General features: G+C 43.4%; 1 protein-coding gene across 1 annotated transcript; it reads left to right on the top strand.

Annotated features, from left to right (window-relative positions):
* The first annotated feature begins 1,608 nt into the window (after positions 1-1,608).
* On the top strand, positions 1,609-12,677 carry dnd1 (DND microRNA-mediated repression inhibitor 1). The gene is made up of 5 exons (XM_080901226.1): positions 1,609-1,727; positions 4,234-4,339; positions 4,831-5,156; positions 6,590-6,722; positions 11,960-12,677. The coding sequence occupies exons 1-5, from the start codon at positions 1,707-1,709 to the stop codon at positions 12,514-12,516; spliced, it is 1,143 nt and encodes a 380-aa protein (XP_080757352.1). The 5' UTR covers positions 1,609-1,706; the 3' UTR covers positions 12,517-12,677.
* The last annotated feature ends 11,631 nt before the right edge of the window (positions 12,678-24,308 follow it).

The raw sequence follows: 24,308 nt of genomic DNA, 5'->3' as shown, positions 1-24,308 counted from the left end.
CCCAGTGTACTTCAGACCCAGCCATACAAAAGTAACTATTACATTGCTTTAAAAAAAAAACCCTCTGGGGTCCAGGGTACAATTGGCCATTTTTAACTACTTCTGATGTTTCCTCCACATTTCACCTTTAAAAACTATTTATTTGCCTTGTTTGGTCTCATCAGCACAACCTCACATGTCTGAATTTACAGTCATGTTTTCATTTTGACAAACTGTGTTAACACAACTGATCTAAAATCAGACAAAGAACATAAAATCCGAGTAGAAAAAGTTTTATTTTTTACTGTAACAACCACAAAGATGTTTAATGAATCATATTTTATAACTTTACATGTAAATATAAATGGTCAATTTTAAAATCCTGTGCACAAGTTTTGCAAACAGCAAAGATATTTGCAGCCATTTACCTTTTACCTTGATTTTTTAAAATAAACTATTTACAGAACAATCAGCTGTTCTTCAATAAGATGCCACACAAGTTATTTGTGCCACTCCAAATATTTCTGTCCACTATAAAGGAAACATCACAGCCTGATACCTGCAGGAGTGACAGCAGCAGGTGTGTCACTCCTGTTTCTACCTGGAGACAGCAGTCGCCTCATTGTTCTGACACACAACACAAAACTATCCACAACACTACACACTAACTACACAAGACAACACATGAACTACACACTCCAAACACGCTAAACGTCACAAATCTCTCACATCTCAAAACTCTCTCTCTCTCTCTCTTCCTAAACAACCAAACGTCATGTTGCCATATGATTTTTGATTGGTCGACATGGTGCATTTTTTCACGAGCGGGCAGGGATTTTTTGGGGGGTTTTTTTGTTGTTGTTTTGCTCATAAGCAGAGAGCACTCGCTGCGCTTCCTTAGACGTTAAACGTGACGAAACTATCCAGGAAAAAACACGCGTACATATTGTTTATCATGACTCTGGTTTTACTGGCCCATCAACACAATTTAAAACCTGGTATATATCACATTGTTGCTTTGTCATCTTGAAGTGCTCATGTGATCGGCTTACCACGACTACTTTATTCTTCGTCAGTCAAGCAGCATCACTCATGTGATTGTTTTGCCCCCTAGCTCGAGGTGTTGTGCCAAAGCGTTAGTAACGCCGTTACTCGTAACGGCGTTATTCCCATCACTGGTGGCCACAGACCTGACATACCATGTACACCGCCTCCTTGTGGCAACAGAGCTCAGTGCAGGCAAACGGGCCATCCCATAAAAACCACTTTATGCAGCATTTTTGCCAGCTTTCTTTCCAAGCTTTAAATAGACCAGACTTTATTAATGTGGGAGCTCTTTTCCAGTCTTACTGACAAAAGCACTTTCCTTTTTCCTTTTTACACAGTCAGTTGACTTGAAGATTACAAAAAACAATATTGTGGAAATGATGTATATGTTGATAACAATTAACATATATAATAAGAGTGGCACAGATAAATGATAAAGAGAGACAATGCACAATAGGTTACAAAGAAGTTTAGAAGCAGTCCTCCATACAGCCGTTTCTTGCTATTTGTCACAAAATTTCATTCCACACCTTAGCGACGGGCTATGCTAGGCCCCGCCCACGGGTCAGTGGGCACTAAAGCCACAGCGTCGAGTGGAAGCTGCTGGCCAATAGAAGGACTTCTGCAGTTGGAAACGGGCTACAAAGTTGCGTCGCTGTGCGCACAACCACGCAGAGACGATGGAAAACAAGCAAAGCCAGGTAATTCTGGAATATCCTTTTCCTCTCAAGTTTTTCTTTTTTTTCTGTTTGTTTGATTTTAGACTTTTTAAATATGTCGTTTAGCTAGGAAATAAGTGGAAGCAGGCACGTGAAAAGGAAAAAAAGTTTTGTCATCTAAGCAGAAATGAAGGCGCAAGTCTGTTTTGGTTAAAATAAAAAGTCGCTGGCAGAGTTGGCTACAGCGCTTGAAGCGTTTTCCTGTGCTTTACGCGATTCGTTTAGCTTGTGTTTCCAGCGGTGACGCTCTGCTGTTTTCCCCGATGAGGGCCCACCTGCAGCTAATTATAGAAATAAAGCCTCAGTCAGTGTTTTGTTCAGCTGTAGTGAAAACTACCAACATTCTTTCCCTTTTTTTTCTTCAAGTACTGGCTGGGAATGCCAAACTTGTGCCTGATTTTGGTTCATGGTTTTCCATTCCAATAGAAATGAACAAAAATGTATCAAAGTGGGCACAGTATCTATATAGTTCAATTTCATTGTCTTTAAACATATTAAATGCCAACATATGGTTTAAATAAACAATTGAGTTTGGCGCAAGTAAATCAACAATACATTTATCAAAGAAAAAGACAGGTTTGACATTGATGTTTGCAAGTCATCAAGCAGCATTTTCTGTTCACCCGTAGAGCCCACTATTCACGTCACTTGATTCATTCGTTGGGTTTTGCGTAAATGGCTCTACACTACAGTTATTATTACTGTATTTGTCATAAAGAAATGACAAGTCACCCATGCAAATATGATACATTTGCTTTCCCAGCGTTTCAGACCATTTCAATTTAGTGTATAAAGGTCAACGTGCACACTTGCTGGGCAGGCACAGAGGACTGCAGATAGCTGGCGTAAAAAGAGAGTTAAGGTAGAAAAAGTCTGGCATGTGCTAGCAAAGAGCATATCAAACACACAATACTAAAACAAGACCAGACATGTCTGACAGCAAGAGCTTGTGTCAGCCTCAGGTGATCATTTATTAAAAACACTGACTCAACTAAGCGTGGCTGGAGCACTCCAGATGATCCTCATGTTGTCATCTCAAACACACCAGAGGAGCAGATGAGCATCATCAGCCTATTGTTAAAATTGTTTGTTTGCAAGATGCTGCCAATGGGAAAAAGGTTATTTTAAAGTGAGCCAAACAGCTTATTTCAGACACAGAATGAACTCGAGAGCTGCTATAATAACTCTTGGGATCTGAGAGAATAACGTCCCTTTATTTATTATTTTTTTCAAAGAATGCAAGTCTATAAATTAGATGGAACAAACCAAGAATCACCTCATAAATAAGAATATACCAGTGGTTGAATCTACAACATGACAAAGAAGACCAGTTACCCACACATGTGATGTAGAGTGGTGAGTAAGAGCTTTAAAACTCTTATAAATAATAAATCTTAGTGCTCCATGATGGACAGAATCCAGCCTGTAGGCATTCTGAGCATGCGTGCATATAAATCACATCATTGTAATTAAGTACAGACATGAAAAAAGGGAGAACGAGTGTTATTCTTGCCTCACAGGACAAACAGGACTTTATTCTAAAGTTGCCTGAACTGTACATAAAAGGTTTAGTTTTCCTTTGAGAAGATCGTCAGTTTGATGTTGTCAATATTCAAAACGCGTTTCTGCACAGGTTATGCTGTAGTGTAGTGAAAGCTGAAATAGAGCCTGGCTATGAGTAGGTACAAAGTAGTACATCAGCATATCACCAGCATAAAATGAGAATGTGCTGTAGCGATATTATTACTACGATTGTTTTATATATAAAATGAATAACAGTGATCCAAGAACAGAACCCTGGATAACTCCTGTTGTGACATAAACCAAGCTAGAACAAAGTCCTTCTACCCATACACCCCGACCTGCCTCTCAGACCTGCCTGAGAGAGACGTTTAGAACCATTCAGCTGTCTTTAAGACTTTTTATGATCAACTGTATCAAATGTCAAGGCTGCACAGCATTGTTTTCAACTGAATTTATGAAATCATTTATTGCTTTTAAGGCTGCTTTAGTTGTACATTAATTTGCCCTGAAGCATCACTGAAAGTCACCTAAAGTCTTATTTACAGTCAGGAAGTCTTTCAGCTGTTCACTAGTTTCCACAACTTTAACAGGAGTAGAGCAGATTTTCATATGGTTAGAATTAAATTGGTATTCAAAAGATTAGAAAAGTAACTGCTGGTGCAATTAAAATCAGCAGCCAGCTTTTAAAGGAGGGGCTCCAAACTGTCTGGGTCTGCTGGTTTTCTAGCATTTGAAAGCGAGGCCTTGCTGCTGGTATAATAATCAGTGTGATTGGTCAGATGCTGCCAACAATACCTCATTCATGTGAACACACTCAAACCTATATCAGGGAAACTTGGCAAATGGATGAGCAGCTTTATGTGACTGCATATCATAAATCGAAAAAACAAAGTATTTTGGACTCACTTGGTAGTACACATGAAGATGATGGACTTGTGCTGGTTCTATTTTGTTTCCACATCAGGTGCTGAACCTTGAACGGGTGCAGGCCCTGGAAATCTGGTTGAAAGCAACCAACACAACGCTGACTCAAGTTAATGGCCAGAGGAAATATGGAGGACCACCTGAGGGTGAGAGAATCTGCGTCTCCATATTTCTTTGCCTAATTTAATATAATAGAATTTGTTCTCGAATCTTCACCGCAGTAGTACCAACACTGCCTGTTCTCTTGAGCATTAAGAAATATTGAGTTTTTGGCTCAGATTTTCAACATTTCACCACTGCCACCAAGTGCCAATAATGATATAGATTTCTCAAAGGTAAAAATGAATCAGCTGCTTTTGTTTGTAAAATGCAGCTGTGAAAAGACTCGGTTGATATATAAAAAAAATCTCTAAAAGCTAAATGTGGAAATACTTGATGGCCACGGACTTAAAAGTCAGTTTGATCTTATTTCCAGCTGAAACAAGAAAAGCCCGGCTTGCTCACATGTCACTCTATTGTAAAGACACGGACTTGCTTTGTAAAGTGCACTAAGGATTTGTTGTACATTTTGCATTGCATGAGCTTGAATTTTAAAATTGCATAATCAGCCATACCATTTCCTCTGTTTCATGGTCAGTGTGGGAAGGTCCCACGCCAGGACCGCGCTGTGAAGTCTTCATCAGCCAGATCCCACGGGACGCGTACGAGGACATCCTGATTCCCCTGTTCAGCTCCATTGGACCACTCTGGGAGTTCCGGCTGATGATGAACTTCAGTGGGCAGAACCGCGGCTTTGCGTATGCCAAATATGGCTCAGCTGCTGTAGTTGCTGAAGCCATACGGCAGCTGCACGGTCACATGTTGGAGCCTGGCTACCGCATCAGTGTACGGCGGAGCACAGAGAAGCGACACCTTTGTATTGGAGGTTTGCCTGCATCCACTAGGCAAGAAGACATACTGCAGGTATAGCTGAACTGTGGAGTGTTTTGAGTGTGTTGACGAGGGAAAGGGGTGAAATTCATTCTGTGTCACCCAGTAAGAAATGGCACACATCATCTATCACCCACATCTCTATGCACCAATACATTAGTGAATGAGCAGGAGGTTGTCAGTGTTTCCAAGTTAAAGGCAGTGCTAGTTAACCCATAACAGCTGGTACTTCTGTGTTCGTGTCTTAAGTCACTCAAAGTCCACTCTGATGCAGGGTTGGTTAGTGTGTATGCCTCTCGACTGGATTGGATCTTTTTTTTTTTATCCAACAGATGCTTGGTTAGATTGATATCAGAAGAATTTGGAGGCCAGGTCAATGCCTCAAACTCAGTGTTGTGCTCCTCAAACCATTCCTGAACCATTTTTGCATTGTGACACGGCACCATCAGGGAAAGCTGTACATGGTCTGCAACAATGTTTGGTGGTACATGTCAAAGTAACATCCACATGGGTGCCAGGACCCAAGGATTCTCAACAAACACTGGCCAAACTATTACACTGCCTCGGACTGGCTTGCCTTCTTCTCATAATATATCCTAGCCAGGTGTTTCCCATGTTCACAACTTGCACACACACCCAGCCATCCAGGTGGGGAGGTGGGGTGGGGTAATTGAAGAAAAGCAAATCAACTATGAAGATTGACCAGTTTCCCCTGTGTATGATAAGAGTTTGATGGGCAAAATAGTTTTTCCAACAGCAAGGTGATTTCCAAAGACTTGTCAGCTACCCATGGAATACCTGGACATGATGTGCAGTGTGTGCATGCAAGGAAACGAGTGCAAAACAAAAGAAGGCCAAAAAAAACCTCTCTGCAGTACATGTACTGTATTTGAAAGGGTTATAGATGATATACCGTATTTTCTGCACTATAAGGCGCACTTAAAATCCTTTAATTTTCTCAAAAATCGACAGTGCGCCTTATGTCTGAATTCTGGTTCTGCTTACTGACCTCAAACCGATTTTATGTGCTACACGGCGCTCAAAAACCTGTCAAAACTTGTTTTAGCACGACTTTGGTTGCTACGAAGCCGCACCGCTTGATGGATTGTTGGAGCATTACAGCTACTGTAGGCAGGAGCCTCGCAGAGTAATCTGGGTCCTAAACTCCATCAGGTTCAGGTCCAAAGTCAAACGAACACTGCAGCATCACTGAGAGTTAAAAATTGTCGAAATTCTTTCATCTGTAATAAAATGATCAGTGTTGCTGCTTTACCAGGTGTAACAATTAAGTTTAACATCCAGGCATCCATGAAAACAGAATTTATTAAATTTAACGGAGTTAGAAGTTAGCAGGAAGTTAGCTGTTTATAGATGTCTGGCCCTTCAGTCACATCTGGTATTGAGGTTGTCATTTAACTGCTGTGTGGATGAATGTTGTCTTCTGAGTGACCATGCTTTGCTTCTAGGTGCTGCGTGTGCTGGTAGAGGGTGTGGAGAGAGTTTCCCTGAAGGCTGGACCTGGTATCGAGGGGTTATCTGCTACTGTTGCGTTCTCATCTCACCATGCAGCTTCTATGGCTAAGAAAGTGCTGGTGGAAGGTATGGGAGCTCTTGTTCATATAGATGAGTGACTTAATATTGATCATGGTCCCATTTCTATGCCAGCCTGGGTGTCACTTGGTTACAAACCAGTTTCTGGTTGTGCACTGTTACTCCACTCTCATAATCACTTGGTATGGAGAGCATAAAACTAGGTCTTAAGTCAGAAGTCATTTTATTCACAAGTCAGTTCAGTTTTCAATTAAAATACAAATTGTAGCATGAAAATAAGTAAAATGGTTATTTGTGAAGTGGAGCTCCCCAAAAGCTAATCAGCTGGTAAACACTAGAAAATGTCCTACAAATGCATAATTCTCACATTGCAAGAATAATGGCATTAAAAGTAACAGTGTTCATAATGTAATTACTATTTTTATCGTTACGACGCTGTTACCGTTACTAACAAGAGAATGCGATGCGGACACGTTATGATTTTTCAGCAGACAGATGGTTGAAGCTGTCTTCAGCCTACTTGGAGCTGGGGGGAGAAACAATCACACAAGTTCTGCTGATTGGCTGAGGAAGAATAACGTAGTCATGGTAAACGAATCATTTGACCAATTTAAGATGACATGGCAACAAGATGCTATGTAAGCCCAAGACAAGAAAGTGGGGACTTCAGATCATATAGCAGTCTTTAAATTGTGTTGCTCGGCCACGTAAAACCAGAGTTATTATAAAAAATATATGCAATATTTTTATTTTCCTGAATACTGTTGTTTACTGCAGGAAGAAACCTTAGAAATGACATTTTCTAAGGAAAGCGCTTGCAAGCACTCTCTGCTTGTGACCAAAAAAAGAGAAGGAAAAAACACCCCTTTCCTATTGGTGGAAAAATGTAACATGTCGACCAATCAAAAAATTATATGCAACATGGCGTTTGGTTGTTTAGGAAGAGGGGGAAGTAGGGAGAGAGATTTCTGATGTTCAGCGTGTTTGGAGTGTGTAGTTAGTGTGTAGTGTAAGTTGTTTTGTTTTGTGTCAGATCGATGAGGCCGCTGCTCCAGACAGACTGCAGTGTAAATGCTGTCTCCAGGTAGAAAACAGGAGTGATACACCTCCTGCTGTCAGGCCTGCAGGTATCAGGCTGGGATGTGCTCCACTGTCTTATAGTGGACAGAAATTATTCTTATTGGAGTGGCACAAATAATTTCTCGTATCTTATTTGATGCAGAACACCTGATTGTTCTGTGTGTTTGTAATGTTGAAAAAAAGAAAACCACCACATTTTTAGGTAAATACCTGCATACAACTCTGTTGTTTGCATAACTTGTGCATAAGTTTAAAAATGTACATTTTAAGTTGTGAAAATGATCCAATAAACATGTTTGTGGTCGTTACAGTAAAATAACTTCTACGCTGATTTTGTTTTATAGTCTGATTTTTAGATAAATTGTGTTAATACAGTTTGTCAAAATGGGGGGAAAATAACTGGTTGTGCAGAAAAGGATGATACCAAACAAGGCGAAGTAAACAGTTTTTAAAGGTGAAATGTAGAGGTCAAATCAAAAGTACTCAGAAACAGCCAATTATACCCTGGACCCCAGAGGGTTCAACTTATTATTAAACTTATTTATTTTAAAGTAACACAATAGTTACTTTTCCTAGTAATTACTTTTATAGTATTGTAACTCAGTTTTTAACTCAGTTACGTGTATGAAGTAACTATAACTACCTTTTCAAAGTAACTTGCCCAACACTGCTTATTACATTATATTCTAAATCACTAAATATCCATATCCATGCAAGTCCATATGAAGCGGTGTCCAAACATAACTCAGTTGTATAAAATGCTTTGAGAGCTCAGAGTTGTGAGTCCTTCAAAGCTAAATCTAAATTTGTGGACCTCTACAGTAAATCTTAAGTCTAAATCCTGCATTATACATAACACAAGCTTTTTGAAATGAAAAAACGTAACAATGACAGAGCAGAGCAGAGGGAGTATCTAGGTCCCTATATCTTTATGTTCACTGTCAGTATGCATCTTGAATTTCAGAAATTCATCAGTATGAAGCATCAAAAATAATAATTTATGATACATTGCTCAACTATGGTGTCAGGAAGAACAACAGTTTTATGACCCTTATGAAAGACCTGATTGAATACCTTTGAATATTGTTTCTGAGCACCCCGAGAAGTTTCAACAAATTCGCTCGTATAATGTGATTCAGCTTATTTTTATGCTTTTATCATTCTTTGTTTCATCACTTGGAGTTTTAATATTTTTAATATGTCTGTGAAGGTTCTCAGTCATCCAGGTCATCGTAGCCAAAGGAGCTTGCAAAGAAAAGCGTCTGGACTTCTTTAAGTTGCTTGAAGACGTTTCACCTCTCATCCGAGAAGCTTCTTCAGTTCTAAGGTCAAATGGGAGTCAAGTGGGAGATAACCCCCCACAGAGGGACAAAAGGACAAAAGAGGATCATCAGGGGGTCCTTAAAGAAGTCCAGATGCTTTTCTTTGCAAGCTCCTTTGAATATTTTTAATAAGAACATACAGCAGAAATATATTTTTAAGATGCTTCCTAGTAAGTGCTCTTTTTCTTTTTTTCAAATTATAAACTGAATCTCATGTTTTTAGCTTTAAGTTTTCTAATTGGTGTCAATAAATTTGTTTCATTTTCACTTTCATCTTTTAAGATCAGTGAATAGTACTAGAGCTTAACCTCCTAAGACCCAAACTCTTCCACGACATGCATTTTGAATTTCTCTTTGATATTTGGGCTGATTGGGGCCCGATGAATGTAAAAACAAAGAATTACTAGATTTTTATTTTTTTTACCTTATTTTTGTTTCTAAGAAAAATCAGAGCCACATATGAGGATATTCGTTTAAAATTTTGATAGAACAGTAGCAGCATAATGTCCTCGTAAGTGGATATCAGGCCCTCATAGAGCAAAATTGAGTATTTTACTCTAAATAACCCAAAATGTGATGTCCACATATGTGGACGCAGGTCCTAGGAGGTTAAAGGTCTGTAATGTCAAAAAGAATTAGACCACTATTGAAACAAGCATGATGAATATTTGTGATGTTAACACAACTATAGTGTATGCATTTATAGTATACACTGCTGTATGCCAGGAGTGAACAAGACGTCAACTCACTGATCCATAACACTAGGATCTATAATGAAGACTGGAGAAGTGTAGAAGGTAACCATGCACACATTGAGGACAGCTACAAGTATCTGGCCAAAAGAGGAGATGGAAGCTAAAAGACAAAGAAGCTCCTCCAATCCAGCGCTCCAAGACTGCATGCTAAGTGAAACAAAGGTGGCTGAGGACTAGTGCGTGTCAGAACCACTATCCAGAATGGGGAAAGAACAAAGATCCATAAGTTACATCAGGAAGATGTTCAGAACTAAATACCTCGGGTAGCAGAAACCCAAGAAAGAAGAGGAACCACCATGAGAGGACAGGTGGAAGACGTGGTTGATGTATGGAGAAGTCCTACCAGCGCTGGACAAAGCTGGACTGAAAGACGCCATAGAGGCACAAATCATGGCAGCACTGGAACAAGTTCTAATCACAAGTTTGATCTGCACTGGGGTCTACCACACCAGGCAAACCCCAGGTGCAGGATATGCAGACTATCACATAAGCACATAACAGCAGGCTGCAAAATGCTAGCAGGGCAGACATGGAACGCCATAACCAAGTGTCTATACAGAAACGTCTGTGCTGAGTACAACCTGGAAGTCCTGAGGTCAAAATGGGAGATGCAGCCAGGGTGGTGAAGGATGACCGAGCTAAGATCCTGTGAGACTTCCAGATACGGACGGACAAACTGGTGGTTGCTAACCAACAGGACACCGTAGTGGTGGACAAGCAAAAGGAAGACGGCATTAATAATAGATCGGCAAGTGATAACAACACAGTGTCTGTGTATGCGTTTAACAGAGTTGTGCAAAGAAAAGCGAACTTTGTAGCTGTTTGTTTTACATGGTGAAAATCTACAGAAGCTGCATTTAATGCAGACTTAATTTGTTCTGATGTTTAATTAAATTGGCTAGTTTGCTAAAGGCTGATGGCAGTCTCACCAGTTTCTGTGACAGTGAGGACTTGAGCAAGAAGGGAGGATACTAAACCATCTTTATCTCAAGGACTTCATAACATTATTTTTCAGATTTAAAGTAAAATGGAGTATTAAAGTGTGTAGCTGTTGTTGCTCCCCCCCCCTCACAGGCTAATAAAATGTCCATGGGCCATTAAAACTCTGAGCCATTCATCTTGGGCTGTTAGGTTGGACAATGAATTATCATCATTAATTAGTAACAACTACACCAGTGTCTTGTTTTCAGCAGCAAAACCTTTTGCATCCAAGCCAAACAGTTTTCATCGTTGCAGCCACCATATAGGCTTAAAACAGTACGTACTCATGCACAAGTGATTTAAACATGCACACACAAGTGCACAGTCTACCTTATCTACGAGATAACATACTTTATGTAATTAATAAGGAGTAGTATTGGGGCCACATTAACAAAATCATACATTGATCTTTTGGAGAATAAAGTAGAAATCTATAGATTAAAGCACTTGCATAGGTGAGTTAGCAAAATCATACTTTAGAATCAGTTCTGGTTACATTGACATTTCTCTTTTAGGACATAACCTTAGTGTGGTGACACACAAGGATGTTGAAGTCATGGTGCAGAAAGCTGCAGAAGAAGGTGCAGAAGATGAAAACGCACAAACCTGGAAGAGTCGGTCAACTTGGTGCAAATGAAATGGCAGGGAGTGGACCGATGGAAGGATTACACCCTCGATCAATATGCTTATACAATAAGACAGCTGATCAACTTGTTTCACTGAAATGCACGTAGCGTAGTGGCTGCAGGAGCCACGGCAGTCGTTTGGCTTTGAGAGAAAAGTCCAAATGTGGAGATTACAGTTCAAAATACTATTTCAAGTTTAATGTTGAAATTTTGACTTTAAACTAAAAATGAACACAAATTTCTTTTTTTAATGGTTTGGCCAGTGGATCAACCAAGAGCCTGATGGGGCTTCCAGTGGAAACCACTTGGAATTCTAAGTTTGCATGTCTATCTTACTGTTAACACTTGACAGTTCTTTTCATTTGAATCCTTTAAATGTGTTAATTCTGCTGTGTTCTGTCTCATATTATAATTAATCTCTAAGATTTGATCTGTTAGGGTTTTTTTTAAAAACTGTATTTTTGGTAGAAGGAAACATTCTTCCTGCTAAACTCACTACTTCACTGTTTTCTTGTCTCCAGCATTTAAGAAGCAGTTTGCAATGTGTGTGTCAGTCCAGTGGCAGCCAACAGAGAAGCCAAACCCTGACGAGTCACGCTGCCCTCAGAAACGTGCAAAGAGCCTGTTGCCGTCACACCTAGGGCCCCTGCACCACAGTTCTCCACAACCCTCAGGCCCACCTTCATTCCTGACCCTCCCTGCATCCATACCCGCAGGTTTCTGCAGAGCAGTGGGAGGGCCCACTGCTCCTCAGCTCCCTCACCCTACATGCTCTTTCCCCGATTCCTCCACCCAAGGCCATCATGTATTTGCAGTATCCCCAGTGATGCTTCTCAGTAAGCTGTGTGAGACAGCAGGTGTTGGTCAGCCGTTTTATGAAGTGCAGTACAGCCACGCTGGGCCTGATGGATTCCTCTACTTCTCCTATAAGGTGCAGATCCTCGGGATCACTGCCACTTTCAAGGGGTTGGTCATGATATTACCGGGTCCTAATGCCAGCACCATGCTAGAGGAGGCTCAGAAGGCTGTAGCCCAGCAGGTCCTGCAGAAGATGTACAACACTGGTCTCACACCCTGAACAGCTGATGCCGTCCTGCAGTTCTGTTTCACCTCGTTTGTGTTATGTGCTTTCTTTTTCTGCATGTTTTTACTAGAGTAGCACCAAGTTTGTTTCTCTGACTAGAACTTGTGGTTTGTTTTATGCATGATTTTTACTGTACATTAGTGTTCTGTGTTACTGGATTGGTTCTCATTTTAATTAAATGAGCTTTGAAAAGAAAGTGTCGGCATTTCTTTCAAATGAATGAAAGATTTAAATTAACTTAGGAAAATGGTAAAGCAGTTATTACTTGTCTCACTTCATGCTGTTATGAAGCCTAGTGACTCTCATCCAGACCTTAACGCATCTTTGAAGTTGTGGATTGAGACTAACCCCCTCACTGGTTTGGCATTTTATGTTAAACTGACAGACACGTTTACAGAGAACCTGTTTGGATAGATTCAGTCTAAACAGATCTGTTGGGATTGTGATTTATGGTTTGGGAAGTGACTTACTGTGATCTACAGGGTGGGCCATTTCTATGGATACAGCGTAATAACATGGGAATGGTTGGTGATATTAAAGTCCTGTTTGTGGCACATTAGTATATGTGAGGGGCAAACTCCTCAAGATGGGTGGTGACCATGGTGGCCATGTAGAAGTCGGCCATCTTGGATACAACTTTTGCTTTTCCAATAGGGAGAGGGCCATGTGACACATCAGACTTATTGGTAATGTCACAAGAAAAACAATGGTGTGCTTGGTTTCAATCTAACGTAAGAGCCATTTCATTCTTACGTTATAAATAAATATATATATATCTATATATAGATATATATATCTATATATAGATATATATAGATATATCTATAGATATATAAATTTCAAGACACTTCCTGTCTGATTTCTAGGCTGTGATATCAAAAACTAGTTCCTGATGGCAGTGATTCACTCAGTGAACATGTGTTTCCTTCACCAACCTCACACACAGATCCAAAAAGATCAGGAAGTGGGCAGTATAGTACAATATGTGTTATTTTGTACTGTACTGCCCAAACTAAAGATCTGCCGAAGTGTTGGAAATGATTCATATGTTTATTTTGGACAATACAGCAAAAGCTCAGACATGAAAGTGGAGATAACACAGAAGACCTTCAGCAAAGGGTCAGAGGTCAGACTGGGCCACTGGATTCAACAATGAGCCAATGATCATCTTGTCAAGTAGTGACTAAACCGGAGCCCTGATGTTCTGACATTTATCACACAGTTAGAACAAATGTCTACTGATGACTTCATCTCATGAAATGACTGATAGATGTCAATTCATTGATCAGCTGAGCTGCTGCTGCTGATCTTCATCGTGCACAGAAACATTCAGCTTGTTTAAATCAGTAAATAACTCAGACTACTGTGGCGATCGTGGCTCAAGAGTTGGCTGTTTGCCTTGTAATCGGAAGGTTGCCGGTTTGAGCCCCAGCTCGTTGTGTCCTTGGGCAAGACACTTCACCTGCCGCCTACTGGTGATGGCCAGAGAGGCCGATGGCGCGATATGGCAGCCTCGCTTCTGTCAGTCTGTCCCAGGGCAGCTGTGGCTACAACTGTAGCTGCCTCCACCAGTGTGTGAATGTGAGAGTGAATGAATAGTGGAATTGTAAAGCACTTTGAGAGCTTCGAAAAGTGCTATATAAATGCAATCTATTATTATTACTCTCAGTTTGAACTGTTCCCACTCAAAATGCTGTTAGAACAATGATGAACAATGATGACTGTAGAACTTCATAAACATCACGTGTTGTTTTCCACATGTAAGATAGTCATCAGCAAACAAACAGAAACTTCCTGTTGCCACACACGGCCTCTAAAATCTTTCCTACGGTTTCTGTCTGAAGTCCACTCTCTGTGTCGGATCCACAGGAAACACAAAACAACAAGATCTTATTAACATGGTTTTCAATATGTCTCCTTACAAAAAGTAAGTAATTAAAATTTTATTTGTATAGCACCTTTCAAGACAAGAATCACAAAGTGCTTCACAGAAAAACTAAAACAGAAAAACAGAAATCAACCAAAAGCAAGTTTTTAAAAAATGTTTTGTGTCTTTGTCCAACCAATGAACAAATGTGTATATGTGTGGAGGCCTAACAAAAGCATGACACATTTCTCTGTTTCTATAAACTGGAGTCAAACACAAATATGAGGAGTTTCACTGACAGACTCCAACATCAACACATCCACAATGTTGGATCCAGTTCTACCTCACAGAGTTACTAAGACACACCCTCTGCCAGCATTACAACAGCTCCACCTGCTTCACCTGCCTCCTCAGCATCTGTACACCTGAAGAGAAAAGAAAGGCTCCAAAAGCTCAAATCTACAAAGGATTCATGAAGTTTCATCCAACAATAACATGTTTGCCTTCCACAGTGTGCTGTTAGACACCACTGTACCTCTGCCATTTCAAAAAGAGCAGCTTGGTAACATTTTGGCTCCAAACACTTTGTGTTTAAGTTCCTAATCTTTGTTTTCTTTGTGAAGCCGACAACATCTGGAGCTTTTTGACTCACAGAAACATCATTTTGTTCTTTAAATGACAGCAGATTGGGACTGAAGAATCAATCACTATCAAACCCATAAAGACAAAAATGCTGATTTTACAGGAACTTTGTTGGAGAAGCTGTAAAGACATGAAACTGGTGGAGATCCCAAACCAGTGGATAGTGCTGGTTATTCCAAATAAAGCTGTTTCCATTTGAGATGAAACGACTTTGTCCTGATATATAATAAAGATGTTAGTTGTTTTTGAGCCCCTGTATTAAAAGTCAATCCAGTTTAAAGTCAGCTTGAGTTTGATGTCTTTATGTCAAAGCTGCTCATGATGTTGAGCTGCTGATGGAATAAAAACAGTGAAAAATCTCCCTCAATATAAAAGCATGTAGTCCAGACTTAAATGTAGCACGAGGTGGAGAGCAGCTGGCCTGGCTTTGATTCTGACCCGGGCCACGCCCCCTTTCTCTCTCCCTCTGCTTTGCTGTCACTTATCTTCACTGCTCTGTCCAATAAAGCTAAAAAAGGCCCCGAATCAAAGAAATCTGCTGCAGCCTCTGAAATGTCTTCTGTTTCCTTCCAGAGGCTGACGGCTTTTTCACCGTCAGCCCATCAGACAGTCCAGCAGCATTTATGATGATGTCATGATTTTGAAGAGACTGCTATGGTGGCCTCCCATGACCCCCAGCCTCATCACAGCTGAGAGGCAGACATTTGAAACCATTCAGCAGACAACTGAATAACAGTCCAACACAACAGTCTGTGTGCAGACACACACTGACCTTTCATATAGTCAAATGAGTCAATCAAACACAGCTAGTTTAGTAATTTCTTTTGTGAGTCTAAAGTGAATCTAGTATTTGAAAGTCCACTTCCTGTATTTGTTGTTGAAGACTTCTTCAGCTTCTTCTCAGCTGCTTGTTTGGATGCAGAGGCAGTTAAGAAGCTTCCTGAAAAACACTGAACAGTGAGTTCACTGTGGCATATGACAAATTCAGCTTTCTATGTGCAAATGTGTCTGTGTCTCCTTGGCTGCTTACTTCATGCACTTCTGTCTGTGTGACAGTCCAATGACATCACAGCTGTTTCCACCCCCAGTGTCTCAGGACTGGACACCTTTAAACATGTCGAGGATCAAACAGCGTCCAGCTAAACATACATGAAACTATCAAAGCTGACAATCATTCCAATAACATCTAATGGTTCATATATATAGACACAGGACTACAAGGAAATGGCTCTCAGCATCTGGCTGTGGTAACAAATGAGTCCCTGTTTGTGTTCAGATTGTGTGCATGAATTCAGTAATTAAGGGCATAAAATGCAAGAACGTGGAACATAAAATCAGCCTTTATGCAGATGATGTGTTACTCTTTCTCCAAAATTCACAAACCAATATCTCTGGGGTGATTGAATTGATAAACTCTTTTGCAAGAATATCAGATTACTCAATTAACTGGTCAAAATCTACAGTCCTACCGATTAATTGCTCCCTCCATAATTCCTCTTCTACACCACTGCAATCGGGAAATATAAAATATTTAGGTATTAATGTTTCTCCCAAGCTTGCAGATCTAACTAAATTAAACCATATCCCACTTTTAAAGAAGGTAGAAGATGATCTGGCTAGATGGAAATGTCTACCCATATCACTCATGGGAAGGGTTGCCGCTATAAAAATGATGGTCTTACCAAAAATAAATTATTTATTCTCAATGATCCCAACTAAACCGCCACAAGATTGGTTCAGATCTCTAGATTCATGTATGTCCAAATTCCTTTGGAAAAATAAACCCCCACGTATAAGCTTAAAAACACTACAAAAGACCAAGGATAAAGGAGGACTAGAACTGCCTAACTTTCAGCACTACTTCTTAGCCAACAGGCTTCAGTTTATCTCAGGATGGCTAAAACACACCCTCTTAGATGAACCTTGGCTAGATGTAGAACAAGCACTCTGCAATAATCTAGAGATCTCAGACCTACCATTTATCAGCTCAAACATCCAACGACATGAATGCTTTAAAAGCATCAACATCAGCTCTTCTCTGACAGCATGGTGGGAGTTTCTAAAATTGACGGAGTCTTCATTAATCCCATGCAAACGTACACCTATCTGGAACAACCCTGACATATTACAAAACAATAATATGATAAACTTTTCAGATTGGAGTGATAAAGGAATCAAATATTTAGAACATATACTAGAAGGAACAGAATTTATTTCATTTGACGGACTAGTTACACAATATGGGATCAACAAGAAAAGATTTTTAGAATATCAACAAATTAAATCCATAGTAAAAAAGAAATTTAAACCGGGTCAAGTTGAACTACAAACACCACCAAGTGTGGTTCAATTTCTTACTCTTAAAACCCCCAAATTACTATCCAAAATATACAGAATGCTTTCTAAAACAGATGAATCAATATCACTTCCTATTGCAAAATGGGAAGCGGATTTATCAGTTAACTTAGACCTAAACTTCTGGTCTCAGATTTGCTTAAAAACCTTTCATCTAATTAGAAATCCCAGTCTTCAATTAATTCAATACAAAATATTACATAGAGTGCACTATACAGGTCATCGGATGTTCAAGATGGGCTTTACGTCTACCAACAACTGCTCACACTGCCAAACCAATTCACCGGACAATTACATCCACGCTCTTTGGTTCTGTCCACCAGTGCAGAAGTTTTGGCGCGAGATATGTGAAGACTTATCAAAGTGTCTGAAATGTAACATTCCAACTTCCCCCTTAGTGTGTTTGTTGGGCAGCTTAGATAATGTCACTTCAGAAAAGAATATCGCCCATATGGTTTTCACTGCCCTATGCATAGCCAAGAAAACAGTCCTCATGAACTGGAAAAATAAAAATAATCTTAATTCTAACCAATATAGAAATTATCTATTAGATTACATTAGTCTTGATACAGCCTCTGCCACCACATCAGATCAATTGCTCTGGGCTCCTTTGATCAGCTCCATCACCTAGTGGGGGTGGGGGGTCATAGTTTGGTCCCGCCTTCACTGTTGTGATTGGTGTGGGGGTAGGGACAGGCTTAGGGCGTCGGGGGGTTCCCCGGAGGCATCTTCCTTGGGGGGCTCAACCCGGGGTAGCGGTCATGTCCGGTTAGGGGCTCTGTTGGCTCTCCGGTGACTGTTTCCTCGCGGCTGCGTGCAGCGGGGCTAGGGGAGGGTCTGTGCTGACGGACGTGGGTTACTGACCTGGTAGCCTGGCTGGCCCTGGGTGGGTCCGGGATGGGCGTGAGGTTCTGGGGGCGCTCCGTCTCTGGGCTGGGACCCGGACCGGGCCTCGGGGGCTTGGGTCCTGGTTGGTGTGTTGCCGGGGTTGTGGGCGGGTGGGTGCATGGGGGCCCAGCCCTGGAGCAGGGTGCCGCCGGTGCGTCGAGCCACCTGGGGGGCTCTTCAACTGGTGGGGGAGATTGTCACATCTTGCAGGAGCTTTCCTCTCCTCAGGAGCTCCCTCTGCAGGAGGGGGAGATACAGGAGAGGTGGAGGAAGATCTCAGCCTGGGTGTTTATTGTCTTATGTAGTCTGGAAGATGAGTGGATGGTGGGGTGGGTGCAGTTTTCTCTGTGGTGGGGTTGGGTGGACTGTCCCGGGCTCTGTGGGGCCGGGCGGCGCTGCTGCACTGGGCCCGGTCTGGATGGGCCTGGGCCCCCTTTCCCTGGCGGGTCGCAGAGTATGGGGGTGCTTACTGGGGTCAGCGGGGGAGCTGGCCCCAGGGAGGGGTCACTTGCCCCTCCCTTCCTTCCCTCCCCATCTCCAGCTGCCTCCCTCTTCCCGCTCCACCACAACCACCCACACATGCAGGGCCTTGGAGTAGGGGTATGTCACCAGGGTGCAGAGGAGGCTACCCCCCCCCTGTCCCCTTCTGGCTGCCTCTGCCTCAATTTTATCCCACAACTTAGACATTCACATTACTCACACTCTCATTACACATACATATAGGATCTTGGGGGTGGGCACGATACACGGAGCCCAAAGTACCATCAGGGTGTACACCCCACCCCTGGCATCGTTGCCCACCTCTCAATTTTAAATACACGTAGACATTGAGGGCTAGCAGGAGGGACCATGCGCTTACCTGCTGCTCTCTGGCAGGTAGCTCCAAGCCCTCCTGGGTTTTAAATGCACCTTAGAACACACATGCATCAACATTACAATGAGCGGGTGGAGGGAGGTTCGGAGTCTTCTCTCACCCCCGTTCTCTGCGACCTGCTGGAGCAGGGGGGCTAGGACTAGGAGGAGGAGTTGGCCATCCGAGGTTATGTTACAAAGTCCAATCTGGGAATCAATGGGAAAATTTATGTTTCATTGATGGGATAAAGAAATTATTAATCTGTTTCTTTCACATTGTATTCTGCACCATAATGCTCAGTTACGCGTACTTCGAGAATTAAAGGCACACTGCTTGCTTGATCAGCAGCTCATTCTCTAAACTCGATTTATGACTCAAACATATTTCAGATAAGTTAAAAACTGAACTATGTTGGTGGACTGAATCAGTGCTTTTTCCACAAATCCTACAGATGCTAATATGAAAACATGTTCAGCAGCTCTGTTTTCTCTGACATAGAGAACACACTTCAAGATCTAACTTGTGTTAAATCTGATTTAAGCTTTCAGATAAAAACTAACAGATGTGATCTGTTTATGGATCTCGGAGCTGAGCCTCATGTTTCTAGGATTTAAGCACAGCAAAGCAAAACTGTGTTGGAAAATGAGGAATCACATGCAGACTGTCACGGTTTGCCGGGGCAAGCTGTGTGGAATATGAAATAGGACCCAAAATGCGGCAGCTCTGGTGCAGATGAGTGTTTATTTACAGGGGTGTGAGTACAAACAGCGGTGGCGACAAAACATGAAACCGGAAACCTAAACTGGGTAAACTAATAAGACAAACCAGAATGAGGATGCAGGGAGGTCCGGAGAAATACATACGGGGAGACCGAGGGGAAACAACACAGACGAACCAGCGATTACCAAGACAGAAAATACAACTTAAATACACTCAGAGAACACAGGGAGATTACACACAGGTGGGAGACACAGCTGGGAGTGATTAACATGACGAGACCAGGGAGGCAAACTGAAAACACTCACATAAGACGCAGACCTTCACAATAAAACAGGAACACACGGGGGGGAACAGGGTAAACACCAATTAGAGAACAGAACCAAAATCGCAAAGAGAAAACACAAAACGCTGGGTCAAAAGGACCCAGGATCATGACAGTACCCCCCCCTCAAAGGCTGGCCCCAGACAGCCCAACAAGAAACAAAACAGCCAGAAAAAACAGAAAACAACCCGACCAGGGCGGGCGGCGGGGGCCCAGGAAGGAGGGCTCGAAGCAAAACAAAACCGGAGCACCAGAAGGCCAAAAGACAAAAACAAAAAACGAGTCCAAAACCAAAAGAAACGAAGCACACCAGAACACAGGAAAAAACAGAGTCCAAAACAGAAGAGTTCAGGGGGCTGACAGCACAGGAGTCCAAAACAGTTCAGGGGGCCGGCCAGGGGGCCGACAGCACAGGAGTCCAAACAGTTCAGGGGGCCGGCCAGGGGGCCGACAGCACAGGAGTCCAAACAGTTCGGGGGGCCGACCGTGCGGATGGCAACGGCGGCCACTCAGGCGATGGCGGTCCGGGGGCCGGCCGTGCGGAAGGCAACGGCGGCCACTCAGGCGATGGCGGTCCGGGGGCCGGCCGTGCGGAAGGCAACGGCGGCGACGAGGGAGACGACGGAGCAGTTCAGGGGGCCGACCGCGCGGAAGGCAACGGCGGCGACTCAGGCGATGGCGATCCGGACCAGGCGAAGCACAGGCAGAGGCCGGACCAGGCGAGGCTGAAGGCACGGAGGCCGGGCCAGGCGAGGCTGAAGGCACGGAGGCCGGGCCAGGCGAGGCTGAAGGCCCTGGAGCTGCAGCAGGCGAGGATGATGATGGAGCTACAGCAGGCGGCTGGACGGGCTGAACGGGCCCCTCGGACCCTCCAGCGGAGGCAGGAGGCTGAACGGGCCCCTCGGACCCTCCAGCGGAGACAGGAGACGAAGGCCGAAGCGGTCTCTCGGACCCTCCAGCGGAGACAGGTGACGAAGGCCGGAGCGGTCCTACGGACCCTCCAGCAGAAGTCACCACTAAGCCAGCAGTCATGGAGTCCTCTGGCAAACACGAAGGCAACTGGCGATGCACTGAGCACTGGCTCTGCCCAGGCAACGCTGACATGGTGCAGTTCTCAGGTGGCTGCATAAACTTCAGGGGTCCAGAATCAGCCGGGGACTGAGACCTAGCCTCTGGGGAAGCCCTGGAGCGGCAAACTGTGCCAATGGCGGCTGAACCATTAAAAGCACCTTGAGGTGAAATTAGACTTTCTCCCTGCATGGAGTGAATGAGTGAAACCGGTGATACTGGAGCCAGAGCTACGGGTAGCGGGGGCACTGGAGCTACTGGAGCCAGAGCTACGGGTAGCGGGGGCACTGGAGCTACTGGAGCCAGAGCTACGGGTAGCGGGGGCACTGGAGCTACTGGGGCCTGCGCTACAGGCGGCACTGGAGCTACTGGGGCCTGCGCTACAGGCGGCACTGGAGCTACTGGGGCCTGCGCTACAGGCGGCACTGGAGCTACTGGGGCCTGCGCTACAGGCGGCACTGGAGCTACTGGAGACTGAACCGAGGGTGGCACTGGAGACTGAACCGAGGGGGACACTGGAGACTGAACCGAGGGGGACACTGGAGACTGAACCGAGGGGGACACTGGAGACTGAACTGAAGGGGACACTGGAGACTGAACTGAAGGGGACACAGGAGACTGAACTGAAGGAGGCACAGGAGACTGAGCTGAGAGGAGCACTGGCTGCGGGGGAGCTAACCGAGCTGAGAGTGGCTGCGGGGGAGCTAACTTAGCTGCCGGTAGCTGCACAGGCGATAAGCAGCTCGCGTTGACATCCGCCACACAAAACGCAGCCCCTGAAGGAACAGTCATGCAGTCCGAAAATGAAAAAGAGTCCTCACTCACCACAGCTGGCGATTTAGAAGCCCGAACGTCCGGCTGTGGGGTGGCGCGCTTGCGGCGCGATCGCCGTTTCCTCCCCGCAGACGGCTCCGACGGGCCGGGCAAGATCACATCCGGCGAGTCGGGCAGCGAGGCAGGAGTGGCTGAGAGAAGGTGCGGTGTGAGCCGGAGAAAAGCCTGCATGGTTGGAGGAAGCGACTGCAGAAGCCATGGCAGGCCAGAAAAGAGCCATTGTAGCCGACTTTCCACGGAACGACGAAGCTCCTCTGGAGGGTTCTCCAGCCATAGCCCGAGGAGAATCTCCACATTGTACGCAATGTCGTCCTGGAGCTCCTCGGACGGATTCACTGCCGCTGGGTCCATGGTGGCTGGTTCGTACTGTCACGGTTTGCCGGGGCAAGCCGTGTGGAATATGAAATAGGACCCAAAATGCGGCAGCTCTGGTGCAGATGAGTGTTTATTTACAGGGGTGTGAGTACAAACAGTGGTGGCGACAAAACATGAAACCGGAAACCTAAACTGGGTAAACTAATAAGACAAACCAGAATGAGGATGCAGGGAGGTCCGGAGAAATACATACGGGGAGACCGAGGGGAAACAACACAGACGAACCAGCGATTACCAAGACAGAAATACAACTTAAATACACTCAGAGAACACAGGGAGATTACACACAGGTGGGAGACACAGCTGGGAGTGATTAACATGACGAGACCAGGGAGGCAAACTGAAAACACTCACATAAGACGCAGACCTTCACAATAAAACAGGAACACACGGGGGGGGAACAGGGTAAACACCAATTAGAGAACAGAACCAAAATCGCGAAGAGAAAACACAAAATGCTGGGTCAAAAGGACCCAGGATCATGACACAGACATTAGATACAGAAGGACTGAGACCATAAAGATAGGTGTTGGGAACCCAAGAAAGTAGAACACAAAGAAGAACACAAGAAGCTCATATTTTTGAGGAACAAAGCTGCCTTATATGATGTTTGGTGTTTTTAGCAAAGGAAGGATTCTTTAAGGAAGTTCCAACTAGAAAAACTAGTACCTGCACGCAGTATAGCTTTAGTTTGCAGCACAGCTGACCTTTGTGAAGCATCAACAGTAACAACTTGTTATGTAATACAGCTGTAAAACAATATAAATAAATATAATATAATATATATATAATATATATATAATAATAATATATATAATATAATATAATAAATAAAACAATATCACATGTCAGGAATTTGTTTCATTACACTCAAATTCAGATCATATATCTGATTTGTTTAATGTTACGTAAATAAAAATGTCTCACTTCACATTGTGGTCCTAAAGTTCCAAAGGACAAACTGTTAAAGGAGGAAACAAAGCAAACTTACAGTTTCTTCACACACCACCAACAAGCTCCACTCCACACCTGGACACTAAACACAGACACACAGGTGAGCTGCTTCCTGGAAGGAGGCGGGACTCCACCTGAAATGCAGCACAGGTGGGAGGGTGGAGGAAGCAGATTTTCACATTAAGAGCACTTTGTTTTTGAATGAATGTGATTTCACACTGTTAGTCAGAAACCATCAGAAACTTTACATTTCACCATTTCTCTTTCTTAGCAGATTCAGGTATCATTAAATAATAAAGTCATTTTTTTTGTCAGTGATAATTCTCAACAAAATTATTAAGGTGTTTATCATTTGTACAGGACTGTGATGGCCTTGAATGAGGAGGGGGAGAGTCATAACAAACAGTCGTATTATCTAAGGGAGAATTGTTATTCCCGTCAGCTTTTGCCTTGAGCATCCAGCTGCCGCGGGGGTGGGGGGTGGCACATGAGATGAAGATGGTAGTTGTTTTGGTTAGTGGGAACAAACAAACTGCTTCCAATTTTACAGTAGTCTAATGTCCGTCACTGGTCACCAGGTCTCTCAATTCCCGTTGTTCTTCAAAAAGATGTTATCCATATAGTAGAGCCAAGATCTTATCCGTGTTGCGTTCAATAAACACAGTCTGAGTACCCACATCCCTGCCCATTGTCGATAAGCCAGGTCCGAGCCAACTCCAATCAGCCAGAACTCTGTTATCATGGTTACAAATTGGTAGATGTTGTTCAATGTCCTCCATCGAGAGTGTCGCCAGACACACGAAGCAACCGACCATCGAGTATCCGGCAGTAAACGTCTCCGCAGGACAATCAGGCTCTCCCAAGCCCATGAGGGTGTCAATTCCGTTAAGGGACCAGTTGATCAAATC

The sequence above is a fragment of the Rhamphochromis sp. 'chilingali' genome (genome assembly GCF_963969265.1).
Source record: "Rhamphochromis sp. 'chilingali' genome assembly, chromosome: 13".
In the NCBI taxonomy this organism is placed as follows: domain Eukaryota; kingdom Metazoa; phylum Chordata; class Actinopteri; order Cichliformes; family Cichlidae; genus Rhamphochromis; species Rhamphochromis sp. 'chilingali'.
Note: the sequence above shows the minus strand (reverse complement) of the source record. Positions and strands in the feature narration are given on the sequence as shown.